The sequence below is a fragment of the Balaenoptera ricei genome, chromosome 2 (genome assembly GCF_028023285.1).
Source record: "Balaenoptera ricei isolate mBalRic1 chromosome 2, mBalRic1.hap2, whole genome shotgun sequence".
NCBI classification, from domain to species: domain Eukaryota; kingdom Metazoa; phylum Chordata; class Mammalia; order Artiodactyla; family Balaenopteridae; genus Balaenoptera; species Balaenoptera ricei.
Window position 1 is genome coordinate 104,310,335 of NC_082640.1, and position 17,407 is coordinate 104,327,741.

General features: G+C 43.9%; 1 protein-coding gene across 1 annotated transcript; it reads right to left on the reverse strand.

Moving 5' to 3' along the window:
• Positions 1 to 2,948: 2,948 nt before the first annotated feature.
• Positions 2,949 to 13,300, reverse strand: KNSTRN (kinetochore localized astrin (SPAG5) binding protein). Its single transcript, XM_059915581.1, is given in 10 exon segments — positions 2,949 to 3,634; positions 4,369 to 4,443; positions 5,215 to 5,270; positions 6,298 to 6,391; positions 6,558 to 6,663; positions 8,967 to 9,014; positions 9,901 to 10,030; positions 12,838 to 12,929; positions 13,093 to 13,225; positions 13,228 to 13,300. Coding segments are annotated over 10 exon segments (939 nt in total). The 3' UTR covers positions 2,949 to 3,502.
• Between the last annotated feature and the right edge of the window lie 4,107 nt (positions 13,301 to 17,407).

The following is a 17,407-nucleotide window of genomic DNA, read 5'->3' on the forward strand; positions in this document are numbered from 1 at the left end:
TATGTCAGTTGTATCTCAATAAAACTGAAAGAAAAAAAGGTGCTATGGTAGTGCCCCATGACCTCCTGCCTGCCCAAGGAGTGGCTCAGGAACTAAGATCCTGCAAGCCATCCATCTAGCCACACAGTGCTAGATTCATTTTTTCTAAATCATTCATTATGGTGATTATCTGCTCAAAATGTGTCAGTGATTCCTTATTGCCTAGATTCATGGTTCCCAGACTGTGAGCCAAGGCATCCCTAGGCAGCAAGCTCACTGGGATGCCATGGGATAAACTTTTGGGGGAATCACAGTGATACATGACATGTTAGACGACATGTGAAGTACTGGCTCAAAGTAGGTCAGTATCAACATTAGATCATGCTATGTTCCTCTCAGACAGGATAGGAAGGTGGTAGTGTCCAATTTGATTCCAAGGCTTGAGAAATTAAACTGTGCCCCATATCCCATTAGTAAATAATTGTAGTTATTTAAAAATAAAAATATTTTCTTTAGATTTATGTGTATTATTTTTTCAAATACCTACTAAGTTGTTAGGACATAAGTGCTTATCGTTTGGATCTAACTACTTAAAAATAGAACTTTTAGGTATATCTTTTGGTGTGTCATAAAATATTGAGACACTAGGAGCATCATGAACTGAGACAGTTTGTAAACTTCTGGCCCGGATGATAAAAATCCACACCTCCTAGCTTGCATTTAAGTTTCTTCAAAACATCTAGTAGCACCATGTACTTTCCACTCCCATTATTCCCTGGCTCAAATCTTTCTCCAGTACTTGCTTGTTGTTTGACCTTGGGCAAATCAACTTCATTTCATTAACTAATTTCATTAATTAATTATATGGATTAATTTCTCTGAGCCTTTTTCTTTAGCTATAAAAAGGGTTAATAGTGCTTACCTGGTATGACTGTAATGAGGATTACATGAGAATGAACATAAGGAGGCACACACATAAACATCACATATGGCATATTACAAGTGCTCGGTTAAGCGTCAGATATAATCCCCTCTCATCTTTTTTTTTTAATATCTTGGCCGTGCCACATGGCCTGCGGGATCTTAGTTCCCCGACCAGGGATCGAACCCATGTCCCCTGCAGTGGAAGCACAGAGTCCTAACCACTGGACCACCAGGGAATTCCTCCCCTCTCATCTTGAACCTTCTGAAGAAGCCCAGTGTTCTTACTTAGTTCCTCAAGACTCATCTGGATATCCCCTCAACTTTTTTTTTTTCTTCAGTCTCTCATTTTATTTTCTCCTTGGAAGTTCCAATGATCCCCTCCTAGGGTTTGATTGATTTGCTAGAATGGCTCACGGACTCAGAGAAATATTTTATTTGCTAGATCTGGTTTATTATAAAAGGATATAACTCAGGAAGAGCCAGATGGAAGAGATGCATGGGGAAAGGGCGTGAAGCTCCCATGCCCTCTCTGAGTGCGCTACTGTCCCCAAATCTCCATGTGTTCACCAACCTGGAAAGTTCTCAACCCTCTAGCTAGCCTCTCTAAATATTACTCTTCCTTCAACCACAGTCTACCACTTCCATCAAGCCTCCCCCAACCGAACTAGCCCAGAGTTAACTACTATAGCACAAAACTATATCACACAACCCACTGTTGAACTATTGCCTTTGTTATTCAACTTGTGTATCACCTGCGCAATGTTTCACCACATGTACTGTAAGCACTTCTGAGGTTAAGAACGTCATGCTACATTAAAGTTTCCTATAGCGTCTAGCAAAGTGGAGGGTGCAGATCACACTGGTTCATGTAATGCATGAACTTATTCACGCTGTACATCAGAATAAGCACCACAACACCTCCACACGTACAAAAGGCAGATGGAGCAGCAGAGGTCAGAGGGAACACAAGAAAAGGCAAGACTGCACAAATGCTGGCTGGTGGTGCAAAGCAGCATCGTGAGGTGAAGGCCCCTGTGAGGCCAGACCTTGAGCAAACAGGATCTCAACACTGGGCAACATGAGTAATGGAGGAGTTGGGATAGTTCCATTCTTAGGAGTTAACTAGGGAGGCATGACAAGGAGGTGAGGATCTCACAGCTGAGTTTCCCACCCTTTCCTTCCAAGAAGGAAGTAGAACTTTTGGGGGGACCAGAAATGCCAATTACAAATTCACTTGGGTAAACAATCTTTTAAACTATAAACATCCTGAAAATGGGTAGAAAATATTCAGCCCTTCTCACCAGTGAGATTTAACTGGGTTTCCCTATCAAAAATATTTGGGACATAACCAACTGTGTGAATGTTGTATGTGTATGAAGGAAAAGAATTTTAGCCCTGTAAGTTAGGGTGGGACGTTACTTGACTTGACTGGGTGGCTCTGGGCAGCCCCAATAATGCTGAAGAGTAGGGGGAATTGCTGAAGAAATTGGGAGAGGTGCAGAAAAAAATGGGAGATGGCCAAAGCCAAAGTCTGCCTAGTTTGACTATGAAATATGGCGGTGCCTTTGGTGATCTGGTGGTTGCAGGGGCTGGGGGTGGCTGCTGCGGGCTTCAGTTGACTAAGGATCCAGGGGACCAGGTCCAGGATTGGCCGAGCAAAGCAATAGCAGAGATACACGCGTACTTAGGAATGCAGGCAGCTAGTGACACAAACCTGGTGGACGGAGTGTGGCACCCACTGCTACAAACAGGGAACACCACAGAAGACTAGCTAATGTTCCTGGAAGATGGGGTTGGGGGGTGTGGGGGGGGGCACTAGCCACAGAGCATTTAATGAGTGGAAGAAAAATATTCTGGGTGAAACTGGAGGCTTGGACTTGTTACCTAGATTAGTTCGATAGTATTCAGTGGACGTATTTAGGTTAAAAGGCTATTTTCATTTGCCAGTGTTGCAGTCTGAATAGTTACAGAAATATTTATTTTAAAAGTAACACTTTATGAAAAAAAACCCAGAACTGATTTAGATTAAAAGCTCCAAGGTGTTATTGTTTCATAGGTGTTATTGCTATTTATACCTTCACCCCATTTATTAAGCCATTTCAGGTAACTTCCAGTTCATAAATTTACAGTGAGGTTATAGAGGCCAACCAGGATGGGACAGAATGTGTTCCAAGTGAGGAGGGGACCGCAGGGCTCCTCAGTGATGTCTCCCGCGGAGCACCTGCGCACCACTGTTTCTTCCCGCACGTCTGAATGTGACCTTTTGGCTTCTCTGGCTGTAGCTGGTTTAGTCTCCTGATACTAATTCTGTGCCGCTCTGTTGCCTAGGAGGTTGATCCAAGCTTTCAGGCCCCCTCTCTTGTAGGCCTCAGTTACGTATTGTGAGGTTCAGGAGAGCTGGCCAATCTGAAGGCTGGGAATGCTTGCTTAAAGGAGGAATTGCCATTCCAGCATAAACTGTCCTTAATCCTACTGCAGAAACTGTTTTCATTCTGGGGATGGTGAGTCCTAGAAGATCATGGCCAAGAAGCAGACGTCTTAAGTGGCTTCTTCTGAGAGTTTATCCCCAAGAGGGAGCCATGTGGCCACCTGCTTTTTATCACATTTCTAATAGCTGCTCCATTTCCTCAAGGGCTGTTGTAAAATCATTTACTTGACTGTTACATAAGGTCTGCTGTTCTAGGAACTGGGCCCTCTCTTCTTCTTTTATCTTCAACTTTACCTTTAAGGCCTGCATGGAAAGACATTAAAAAAGACAAAAAACAAAAAACCACCAAACTCTGACTCACAGGAAAGACAATACCATAACCAGAACATTATGCTTCTGTTTCATTGAGGAAGACCACTGGGATACTGACAGACATTGTCTTTTCTATCTTAGGTTTGTTTATCTGTGTTGGTTTTAGGAATTGTCTCTCTCTACTACAGAGTCTGTTATCTCAACTGGAGCAATGAAATCCTCTGGGATTCCGTGTAGTATCCCATGGTTCATCCAAGCAATCCAAAGCGGTCCAGACCCAAGAATCGGGGTTTCCTATTACAGGTTTCCCTGAGATATCAAGTTTCTACAGCATGGATTTCACACAGGTGTCAACTGTCAACCTGGAGCCACCTAGCGTGTTGCACATTGCCTCATGCCCTGCAGATGTGAACATTTCTAAGAGTCTTTAGAACAGAAAATTAGTTGAAAAAAACGGTGAAATCAAATAAAGTCTTGGAATTTAGTTAATAGTAATGCATCAATATTGGTTTCTTAGTCTTGACAAATATAGCATGATAATGTAAGATGTTAATATTAGGGGAGTTGAATTCTCCATTATCTTTACAACTTTTCTGCAATCTAAAATTATTACAAAATAGTTTATTAAAAATGAATAAATAGATAAATAAGAAAGAGCCCTCCACAGATCCACCTATTGTGGTAGGAAATGGTAATTTTGCCTTGCGGAGATGTCTGCCTCTCACCTGCAACTCCTCCATCTGCTTTTTGGCTGTTTCGTTAAAAAGCTTCAGTTCATCTTGCAAAGTTTCTAACAGCAGCTAAGAGAAAAGTACAATGTAGTAACAAATCTTTATTGAAATGCGAGAACTTTCTTCATATAAACTAATCTCTTCATGGGAGTTGAATCAGATGATCGCTAATATCCCATCTGTTCAGTCACTGACTGAGTGTCCGCAAAAGTGCCGGGCTCTCTTGTGGGCCTGGAAGAACTGAGTCCACAGGATGGACAGAGAACCCCACCTCCACGTGCTCTGTGCTACACAGGTAATATGAACGGAAGGCAGTAGCCACTAAAGGGGTGACAAATCGCCTAGGGGAGCTGAGGAAGGCTTCCATACCTAGTATTCTAGGATTCTAAAATGACAACTGATCTTCCTGGGGAATAGATCACAGAAGCTCAAAAGGCTTTAATTGCAAACAATTGCCTTCCTACTTCAGGGAAGGAACCAAAGAGAAGACAGATTTAATTCAGGCTGGACCTCTGTAAGACACAGTTCTCAGCAAAGGAATAAGGGGAGAAATTTGGTAAAGCGAAGAATAGAGAAACTAGAAAGCTGTCTCTACTGGTCCACCCTACTATGGGTTTTAAAGTAGTACATTTTCAACTTAGACTCACTCATATTTGTAAGCACAAAGTCACCTTCCAAGTAAAATATGCTATGTTGAGTACACATCCACCACCCTCTTCCACTACCCTAGATAACTGAAGGCTGCTTCGCGGGCTTTGCCGAGCATACGGCAGAGACCTGCTTAGATCTGCAGGGCCTCACACTCACTGGGCCTTCGCCCACTCACACCCACACCCTCACCATCGAGTCCATGTGATCCGTGGTGGAGTCTTGCTGTGACGCCAGGGTCTCACTGCCTAAAACCAGTAAATACAACAAAGTCAGCCCTGCCTAGGGAACTGCAACTTAAAAGAAAATTAAAAGCCCTCCACAGGAGTATTCATGAGGGAAACTTCTCTCAGCATCTGAAAACTCTCTCCCCTGAGTTTTCACCTTGGCAAGGTCACCCACGCCTGCCCTCCAGAGCTGGATTTTATCTCCCCTTTCTCTCTAGGTATGGATATGGCCAAAACTTCATCCTGCTTTCTCCTCAGCTCAGCGGAAAATTTGTCCAAAAGAAATGTATAGGTTGTATTTTTTGGTTTTGTTTACAATACACAAAACTATTTTTAAAAGCTTTTCAGGCCTTAAAAAATTTTATTATTTTTGGTAAAAACAGTGCATACACGTAGGAAATTAAAATCATCCAAAAACGTATATGATGACTATCAAGAATATATCCTAAAATGCACAGGTGAATGGCAGCATTCAAAGTCAGCACTCCTTAATTCAAACAAGCCTGGGCTCCTTCCCTGGGCACTCTCAGGCTCCTCAGTTCAGGCTCTCTTACAGTCCTGGGGTAATCCCTTCTTCCGCTTCCTCTCTGTGACAGACTCTGCCCTCTAGGGACAGGGTCAGAACAGGAATCACATTTTAAACACCGTGATTCTGCTAACTAGCCAGCTTTAGGAACCCTTTCAACAGTATTATCTCTCTCTCCACCTGTGAAGCTTACCTGTATGCTACATCCCTTGAAAGAAAGAAAATATTTCTGATCTATTTGCAAGATCATACCTGTCAGCACCAAACTAATGGTATAAAGTGTTCAGATAAGAAAGAGAGAATCCTCTCTGCACAACCATCTGAAACTCCGCTGGGCAGGCAAAGTCAACATCACAACAGAACAGAGAGGAGCTCCCCCAAATCTTCAGGGCTTTGCTAGGCAACCCCTGCACTGACTGGGTCAGCTGACACCATGCCAGACCCCTGATGCACAGTCCCCAGTCACCCAGGAAGGGGCACATGCACTGACTCCTTTGAAGGCAGTTGTGTGCCATCTCTTACCTGGGTTGAGGCCCTTGCTCTCCAAAATTGCCAAACAGTTGTCCTGAAACTTCTCCAGCAGCTCCACTTTTTGGGTCAGGTCCTTCAGCTCTCCCTGTAGGGGTGCCATACAGACAGGTAAGGCCTGCCCCATTCCTCAGGGGCAGCCACAGTGCAAGCCTGGCATCTTCTCCTTCTGCGCTCAGGCACCTGGCGTGGTCCCTCAGGATTCCACAAGCATCACCCAGTGCAGCCGATGGCAGGTCTGGTGGATCGCTTACCTGAGTTTCAGTCAACTTCTGGTGCAACTGCTTGTTGACGGCCTCTAAGAGCTGGTTCTTATCCTTGAGCTCTTCCTCTGATTTCTCTTTACTCAGTGGCTTACAGCTGTAATGATAATCGTACTTAGATGAAGTGGTGGAGGGGTTAAGAGTATGGGCTATGGAGTCAGGTTGGTTCTAATCCTGGCATCACCACATAGTGGTATATGACCTTCAGGGAGTTGTGTAACCTCTCTGAGGCTTTTTTCTCATTTCTAGAATACCCACATCTCATAATATTATTATCATGAAGGATAAGAGAGAATACATATACAATTCTTAGCACAGCTACTGACACAAAACTTTTAATAAGTAATAGCCACAGCCAAAGCAGTCTTGAGGGAAAAAAACAGAGCTGGAGGAATCAGACTCCCTGACTTCAGACTATAATACAAAGCTACAGTAATCAAGACAATATGGTACCGGCACAAAAACAAAAATATAGATCAATGGAACAGGATAGAAAGCACAGAGATAAACCCAGGTACCTATGGTCAACTAATCTACAACAAAGGAGGCAAGGATATACAGTGGAGAAAAGACAGTCTCTTTAGTAAGTGGTTCTGGGAAAACTGGACAGCTACATGTAAAAGAATGAAATTAGAACACTCCCTAACACCATACACAAAAATAGACTCAAAATGTATTAGAGACCTAAATGTAAGACCGGACACTATAAAACTCTTAGAGGAAAACATAGGAAGAACACTCTTTGACATAAATCACAGCAAGATCTTTTTTGATCCACCTCCTAGAGTAATGGAAATAAAAACAAAAATAAACAAATGGGACCTAATGAAACTTAAAAGCTTTTGCAAAGCAAAGGAAACTACAAACAAGACGAAAAGACAACCTCAGAATGGGAGAAAATATGTGCAGACGAAACAACGGACAAAGGATTAATCTCCAAAATATATAAACAGCTCATGCAGCTCAATATCAAAAAAACAACCCAGTCAAAAAATGGGCAGAAGACCTAAATAGACATGTCTCCAAAGAAGACATACAGATGGCCAAGAAGCACATGAAAAGCTGCTCAATATCACTAATTATTAGAGAACTGCAAATCAAAACTACAATGAGATATCACCTCACACCAGTCAGAATGGGCATCATCAGAAAATCTACAAACAACAAATGCTGGAGAGGGTGTGGAGAAAAGGGGACCCTCTTGCACTGTTGGTGGGAATGTAAATTGATAGAGCCGCTATGGAGAACAGTATGGAGGTTCCTTACAAACTAAAAATAGAATTACCATATGACCCAGCAATCCCACTACTGGGCATATACCCAGAGAAAACCATAATTCAAAAAGACACATGCACCCCAGTGTTCAATGCAGCACTATTTACAATAGCCAGGTCATGGAAGCAACCTAAATGCCCATCAACAGACGAATGGATAAAGAAGATGTGGTACATATATACAATGGAATATTACTCAGTCATAAAAAGGAACGAACTTGGGTCATTTGTTGAGACGTGGATGGATCTAGAGACTGTCATACAGAATGAATTAAGTCAGAAAGAGAGAAACAAATATCGCATATTAACGCATATATGTGGAACCTAGAAAAATGGTACCGATGAACCGGTTTGCAGGGCAGAAATAGAGACACAGATGCAGAGAACAAATGTATGGACACAAAGGGGGAAAAGTGGTGGTGGTGGTGGTGGTGGTGGTGGTGGTGTGATGAATTGGGAGATTGGGTTTGACATATATACACTAATATATATAAAATAGATAACTAATAAGAATCTGCTGTATAAAAAAATAAATAAAATGCAAAAAATCAAAAAAAAGTAATAGCCATTATCATCATCAATATTAAGCCTTTTCAAAGTTCTGAGTCCTTCTTGATAGTATTTTGTCTTCAGAACTTTTAAGTCATGCCCAAATAACAGATGTGGAATTAAAACCTATTTCTACAGACTTTTCAGCTTATGTTATTTCTGTCTGCAGGACTGCAAAATGTCCAAGCAAATGGATCCTTCTCCAGAATTTCACCAGCAGCAGCAGCAGCAGCAGAGCAGGACACTCATCTCGAAATCACTAACCACACGCAGGCTCTCCCATCCTGAGGGCTTCCTGCTCTTGCTGATGGGCCACAGCTAGGTTGGGGCAGTGGTCCTGGCATGGAGCCCCCAAACTCTTGTCTGGTACTCAAGATGGTAGCATCACTGATTCTTGCCCTGACAGTGGTTCGCAAACCTGGCTGTGCCTCACCCCTGAAAATCCCATCTAGATTTCTGGGGTGGCACGAGACTCCAACACAGTAAAACAAGTCCTGTGAGTGATTCTGATGTACAAGCAAGATTGAGCTCCACTACCCTAAAACGGTGGCCAGGTTTCATCTACCCTGACGCTCACCTCTTCCTGATGTTCCTCCTGGTGGCAGTGTCTGTAGCTTTCAGCTGCCTAGAGAAGCAAAAACAAATCAGGATGTTAACTAGACTTACTGCGGTGATCATTTTGCAATATATACAAATATCAAATCATTATGTTGTACACCTGAAACTAACACAATGTTGTATGTCAACTATACCTCAATTAAAACAATAACAACAACAAAGAAATCAATCAGAGAATCACGGTACTGTTATTACTTTTTTTTTTTTTTTTTTTTTTTTTTTTTGTATTTTTGTCCAGGCCGTGTGCAGCATGCGGGATTTTAGTTCCCTGACTGGGGATCGAACCCCGTGCCCCCTGCAGTGGAAGCACAGAGTCTTAACCACTGGACTGCCAGGGAAGTCCCAGACAGCACAAGCTTGAGAAGCTCTGAGGGCCCACTTTTGTTTCAGCCCAGACTACTGAAAAAAGCTTATGAATAGGGCACGGGCTCCCCTCTTGACCACCTCAACAACCTGACAGACCTGCTTCTGCTCAAGACAGTGTGGCTACTTCATGTCAACCTCACTCACACGGGAGCTGAACACCAGGCAGAGGGTCACACATGCCCACTACACTGGGCTGGACTGCTCAGAGCAGCAACCTAGGCTAACAACTAGGCCCCACCCACCACGACTACCACTTAGGGCTCGTTTGACTGCAGTGCTGCTATTTGTACACCTAGAGCAAATGCTGAGAGAGCAAAGAATATCTCTTATTGCAACCCTGGCTGTGCCTCTTCTGACCTGATCAACACAGAGGGTTCTGACAAACAGGTCAGCAACGCTGCACTGCTATAGGCCACTGACTACAGGCCAATCCTTCAGATACCCTGTGCTCTCAAAAGCCCTCATTCTTGGTACTGAGCAATTTCTAGCCCAATGTTCTAATTGGATACCGATGCTCTGACTCTCACCCATTGTCTCGTCTTGGTTTGATGATTTTTGTAACATCATTTTCTGCATCTCCTGAGTGAGGTCGGGAAACATCGACTTCTTTGGACCTAACAGGTAATAGGCTCTTAGAAGTGGCTCGAGTTTGTGCATCTGCAAAGGCAAACAAGAGGGTGGAATCCCACGCATCATGACCCAACAGTGCAACTCTATAAATTCAGAAGAATAAGACTTCTAGACCAATTGGGAATAGAAACCAAAATTCTTTAAATGTGACAGTACAGTGTGTTTGAGGGTAGCCAAAAGCTTGCTGATACAGCAAACTGAATGGCCAGAGGGTACAGATGTGAAAGTGGAGATTCATACAAGCAAAGAGGATGAGAGGCAGTGTGGCTGTCAGCAAGGCAGAACACAGCTGAGTCCTTCCTCACACAGCAGTTGAAAGGAACTGTCATTCAGCTCCTAAGCACTATGCCCGCTCTCCTAAGGCTACACTCAAGCTGCTTCGAGTTTCACCAGTTGCTTAGTTGTTTTGACCAGACTGGCTCCCTAACTAGTACTCTAAGAGACATCTTTGTGCCCCAGCATCTAGGAGAGTATCTGGCATATTAACAGAGGTTCAAAACCTACTTACTGAATAAACGGAACATGGCACAGTTTCATGGGTTATTTCACAGACCGTCTCTAAACTAGCTCCTCTATTCTTCTTCCCCTCTTCCATGCTGACTGCCTTTACCACCAGCCCTTTTAATCTGTTTATCCATCGTTAAGTTTAGAGGCTCGTTAGGTTCCCTTTTGGTATTCTGTTCTGATCCTGCTAGGCTACTGCCAGATAACCAGAGAAATGGCCCTGACATGACATTCTTCTTCCCCAGAGGAGAGCATTTCCCCCCTAGCCCTTATGCCAGCCCTCTACCACACACATCTTTCTACCACTTACATTCCATAGCAAATTCAAGTCACTTGTTCTGGAGTTAAGCACACACCCCCAGCACATGCACAGGATTCTTCTAGTTTATACTAACTTTCACTTTGTTCATTGTAAAATGGCTCCTTTAAGCTTGACCTAAATTAAGAGCCATAACAATTAAATCAAGCTGAAGAAATGAGGTACAAAGCACTGGATCACAGGGATTAGGAAACTTTGTGTTTGATAAAGATTTATTTTGATGACTCTAGCTGCACAACAGTTTGGAATAAATATGATTTCTCAGGCTAACAAATTATTTCATTTATAGGTACACTCAATGGGCACTTACATCCTATTTTCCCCTCTTACCCACAAAACAAGTGTTAAAAAGGTTCTTTCTGAGGTCTCTGTTGGAAGTAAAAGGTAACTTTAAGTGCATGAATTTACCTTCTCCTCTCTCAAGTATTAATAAGTTACACACAATAAGAAATCTATCTCATGCAAAAAGGTGTCAATAGCAAATTGATCAAAATTAACACTCTTCATTGACTGGAATTGGTTTCAATAACCCATATTTGTTAGATCCTATGGACTGCATCATAGGAAAAATTTAGCAGGATTTAACAAAGACTATCTCCTTAAAATGAGAGATGCGAAGGAGGGAATTGGATGGCTGGTGTCAAGGAAGGGAAGACTTGTTTTTCACTGTATACCGTTTCCCCACTTTGAATATTTATTTATTTTGAATGTTACCTATTCAAAAAACTAAAGAACAACCACCCCATGCCTGAAATCTAAAATCCTGAGAGGCAGCCTAAAAATGTTAAACTATTGAGGTTACATATGATCAAAAAGCTGGGACAAGGAAAAAAGCAAAGAGATGAAAACTTCCAACTTGGCTGGGGAGATGCCAGTCACTCCCCACTGAACGAGAGACTGCTTTCTAAGGGAAAGGCAGCATAAGACCGGCTCCATTTCCTCCATCAACTCCTAGGTCCTGCTGATGCCAGAATTGCCACTCAGGTGTTCTGAAGCAACATAGGACAAACAGAACCGTTTGAAGCCTTTGAAGTAAAGCCTATTTACTTCAAAGGTCAGTCCTGCTACTGCTCATCAGTCAACTGCATGGAGTCATCTGGGAAGGGATCTTAAATAGCTGCTTCAAAATCTCCTATCACAGGTTCTGATGTCTGAAGCCTGTTCTGTGCTATAATCTCTAGATTAGGCAGCTCAACAACTGCAGACTTTAGGAGATGACTTTCAACCACAAGCCGAGTAACACAAAGCAAATGGCAAAGCAATCAAACATTGCTTTTATTTTATTTTTATTTATTTATAATTATTTAGTTTTTGACCGCACAGGGCATCTTGTGGGATCTTAGTTCCCCGACCAGGGATGGAACCCAGGCCCTTGGCAGTGAAGGTGCAGAGTCCTAACCACTGAATCGCGAGGGAAGTCCCAAACATTGCTTTTAACCATCTCTCTTCCCCCAAGATTCTCGAATACTAGTTAGGCCTGACCCTTCTCTCTCACTTCACTCAACAAATGCTTACTGAGAATGTACTATATAAGAGACACTGTGCCGTTACAAATGTGAACCAGACACAGTGTGAACCCTAGTGCTCCCTAAGTATCCTGCTTTTCGTATGACTCTCTTCTCTCCTCCCTGACAACAAACCCAGTCCCTCCAGATAGCTCATCTGGAAATAAAACAGGTAAATGTTTAAAAAGGGATTCCTAGCTTAATGGGAATAATATTGTAGAATACTCAGCAACTTAAATCTAATTGGTGAATGCAGCAGAGTTCGGTTTGGGGGAGCAGGGGTGCGGGGCAAGTCTAAATTCCCACCATGTGGCCCTTCCCCTAACTCCCATCATAAGCCTAGACAGCCCGGTTCTAGGGGAGTTAGCAGGTTGTCAGAGCCGATAGAACCCCCTCCCTTGCCGGAGCCCTCCACTCCCAGCCACCGATTTTATCCCCCATACTCCTGGCCTGACCACCCGGGACCAGTTCGCAACGCCCGGGGGTAGGGGCGGCGTGACACCCACCTGCGAGCAGGCCGCTGCTCAGCACAGAGGGGGGCTGCAAGTACACTGTCTTGACCACGCTGGTCATCGTAACGAGGCGGCACGGCTGGGGCCTGGAAGGTACAAGGTGAATGTTACCCAGGGGTGGGCCAGGGGGCCCGAGCAGGCGGAGGACCCCAGAAGAGCGCGACTCGGGAGAGAGAAAATCCTCCATTCCCAGCCCATCCCATCGGCCTCCCACATCCAGCCCAGTCTCCCGCCCCGGGAGTGCCGAACCCAGGCGCCTGCTGCTCCTGCCCGCAGGCCTCGTCGCTCTGGTTCAAAAGATGCTCGGCAATAACTGCCGTACCGCCGACCGGGTCTGCCGCCTGGGTTTCAAACCGAAACTTCCGGTGGCCGGGAGGGAGGGGTGCGATGCGCTCTCTGTAGGCGGCCATGTTGTACGGAAGGCACTGCCGTGGGCGACGCCTTCGGGGGCTGCCATGCTGTACGGAAGATCCGAATCGAGGCACGAGCGTGAGCTTCCTGGCGATGGATGGATGTGGAAGCCCCCAGGTCTGGGTGGGGGAGGGGAGTGATGCGCTTTGCCGGCCTAAATGGAGCTATGAGTCATTGGCGTCTTATTCCGGCCTTGGGACGCCAACGCGGTCACGTTTAGAGTCCATGTCACAATCCTCTTTATTTGGTCTGTGATTGTTAGGGATGGTGCATGATACCGGATAGCCAGGAGCACAGAGAGGGATGGGCAGAAAACTACACGTTACAGGGTGGAGAGTGGCAGGCGAGGTTTGGAGAGGGTCTGTGAGCTGAAATACCTGAAACACCTACCCTCAGTCCTAACTTTAATAACAGTCATACAGAATTTAAGTGGAGATTCAAAGCTACTCCTAGCGAACAGGGCAGGGTTCTCAAACAGTGCACTAATTCATTTCTCTCAACAAATATTTATTGAGCACCTGCTATGTGCCAGACCACAATTCTAAGTGGGCGGATGGGATGAGGGCAGCAAATATCAACACTAACCTGGGGTCTGCCCTCCTGGAGTTTACAATCCAGGAAACAGCAAACAATCACACAAACTTGTCAACTATATCTCAGTTAAGCTGGGGAAAAAAAAAAAAAAAAAAAATATATATATATATATTTATCAACTATAGTAAAACTATGAAGGGAAAGTACAATGTGCTGTGAGAGAAAAGCAGGGAAACCTAGTTTAAATTGCAGAGTCTTTTTTTTTTTTTTTTGGCTGCGTTGGGTCTTCGCTGCTTTATGTGGGCTTTCTCTAGTTGCGGCGAGCGGGGGCTACTCTTCCTTGCGGTGTGCGGGCTTCTCATTGCGGTGGCTTCTCTTGTTGCAGAGCACGGGCTCTAGGTGCGCAGGCTTCAGTAGTCATGGCACGCGGGCTCAGTAGTTGTGGCGCACAGGCTTAGTTGCTCCGAGACATGTGGACCAGGGATCAAACCCGTGTCCCCTGCATTGGCAGGCAGATTCTTAACCACTGTGCCACCAGAGAAGTCCCAGGGAAGACATCTTAAGTGATGTTTGACTGACAAAAATGAGTAGGAGTTAATCAGATGAACAATGGGAAAGAGGAGAGCAATGCAAAATCCCAAAGTAGGAATGGGCTTTTCCTAGACGGACTGAAAGATGGGAGGTGAATGGTACTGATAAAGCTGGAGAGATAAGAAGTCAAATGGCAGTCTTTGTAGGCCAAAGGTAAAGAGATTTTTTTCTTTTTTTTTTTTTTGAGATTTTTTTTCTTAAGGGTAATTAGAAGTCATTGAAGTATTAGGGCAGGAGAGTGTCATTCAATATATATATATATATATATATATATTTGGCCGCGCTGCGCAGCTTGTGTGATCTTAGTTCCCAATCAGGGATCGAACCCGAGCCCCTGGCAGTGGGAGCGCCAAGTCCTAACCACTGGACTGCCAGGGAATTCCCCAATTTATATTTTAAAAAGTTCACTCTGGCTACTCCATGGAGAATGGATTGAAGGGGAACAAGAGCAGAATTAGAGAGACAGTTGGGAGGCTACTCTCATCATTCAAGTGAGAGATGATGGGGGCTTGGCCAGGATGGTGGTGGTGGTAGTGGAGATGGAAAGAGGCAGACACATTTAAGACAGCTTTTGAGGGCAGAATCTCAGGACTCAGTGCTAGACTGGATGTGGGGGAAGGAGGAGTAAGGGGGAGGGAGATCTTAAGGATGACTCCCAGGCTTGAATAACTGTATGGATAGAGTCATTATTTTGTGTTGGGGAGAGGTTTAGGTTTCAGTTTTGAACACGGCAAACCTGAAATGCCTTTGAGACATTCAAGTGGAGCTGTCAAGTAGGCAGTTGGAAATACAAGCCTTGAGCCCGGAGGAGAGTCTGGGTTGGATATATACTCTTGGGAGTCATGGGTATACATATGTATTTAAAGCTATGGTATTGGATGAGATCACCAAGGGAAGAAGTGTACAGAGAGCCTTAGGACCAAGGACAGGGATGGCAGTACTTAGAAGCTGCAATGATTAGAAGGTGCCAGCCAAGAAATCTGATAAAGAGGTGCCAGAGAGGTGAGAAGAAAATAAAGAAAGGGTGGTGTCCTAGAAGCTAGGAAGAAGGAAGTGGTAAACTGCTGAAAAAGGGAGTGATAAACTATTGAAAATAACTGAAAGGGCAAGCAAGATGAGAATTTAAAAGAATCCATTTAATTTAGCAACAGAGAAGTCATTGGTGTGTACAAAATCCTGCAATGAATAAACTCATGCATATGTTTTCTCACACACACACACAAAAGTCACTGTTGAGTATCGGAAGAGGAATTCTGGTGGAGAGGCTGGAGTGAAGCCACACTGGAACAGATTGAAGAGTACACGAGAGACGAGGAAGCAGAGATGGCGGGTGCAGAAGAGTTTGTCTGTGAATGGAGTTAGAACAATTGGGCAATAACTGGAGGTGGGTTGTGGGGGTCAAGGAAGGGTTTTCTTGAAGATGTAGATAATAGTGGGTACATGTGCCTATGGGAGTGAGCCAGCTGAGAGGAAGAAAAGGATGCTTCAGAAGGGAGATGGGATGATCAAAAGAGCAAAGTCATAGAGAAAGGGGCAAGGGAGATGGTACCTAGAGTAGCATCTTCAAACTCCTTTGTGCATGTACCCTCACAAAATATGTATTTTTAAAATGCACCTTCATTTTTAGTTGATGCCTTAATTATTTCATAGTTTTAAATAGTTGTAAAGGACATATTTTCTGCTTGTTGTATATTGTGTATGCTCTTTATTCATTTCTAAACTTTTTTTTTTTCTCTTGGTGTTTCATTTTGGATAATATCTATTGCTATGTCTTCAAGTCCACTAATCCTTTTTTTTTCTAAAACGTCTAAACCGTTGATTCCATCCAGGGATTTTTCTTTTTTTTATCAGACATTTTAGTTTTCATCTCTACAAGTTCAATTTGGGTATTTAAAATATGTATATATTTTTTTTCTTAAGTCTCTACTTAGCTATGTGAACATATGGAATACAGTTATAATAATGTTTGGATGTTCTTGGCTTTGCTCTATCAAGGACTTCCTCAAGCAGAGCATTCTCAAGTAGTCCTTTTATTTGTTTTTCAGAAAATACTACAGAGGGAGGTGCCAGAGTAGGAGTCAGAATGAAGGAAGGGTCAACTGGGAAAGCGGAGGTTGGGGAGGCGAACTTGCCGACCTAAGGCTCCTTCTTAGGCTGATCAATATGAGGAGAGGAAAATTATGAAGAAGGAAGCTCTTGAAACTGATTCCCTTAAAACTATCTGTGCCCACCTACCTTCTAGAAAGTGTTCATGTCTCTGTGGGAATACAAGCCCTAGTTGAAGGCCTCTGATGCAAAGTGTGTGAAGCCATTGATGGGGCCATTACTGCTTCTCTCTTTGTAACAGAAGGGATGGGTTGAGAAGCCAGTAGGAGCACGGTAGTTGAGTTGGGGACTTGGTGCCTTGAAGGTGAGCACATTTTGCTCTGATGCCTCCAGGTTTCTTTATGAATAGAGTTTTTTGTCTACTGAAAGTTGGGGTGCAGGGAGGTGAAGGGCATCTGATGTCTGAAGCAGGTAGAGAAAGTATGAAATGATCATTGCAAAGAATGGAAACTAGTAACTGGAATGGAAGCTAGCTAGGCAGGGCTGAGACTGCAGGTGAGGTTGGTGGTCATGGATTCAAATCTACGTCAGTCTGCCCAGCTGAGTGATATTCGTTAGCAATCCTGAAGCTCTTGTTGGATGTTTGTGAACTTGGTAAAATGTTGATCTTTTCCCTATGTTAAGGTCTAACATGAATAACCACACAGAGGCCTCATGATAACAAGTTTATCAAGGTCCTTCCAGGGCTCTTCAGTGCAAGGTGGCTTGGGATGGCCAGCCATTTACATAGGACACAGTGGCTTTCTTTTGTTTCTCATCTTCCCAGTGAATTGAGTTACAGCTTCTTCCCTTAAGCATAAACACCACTACACCTTGAGTTACTGTTGTCCCTGTGAACAAAGGTGAGGTTAGAAAGTGTAAGGAATGTCTGTTTTCCCCACCCCCAAGCAAATCTTGATGCATGGCATGGGTGCCAGAGAGC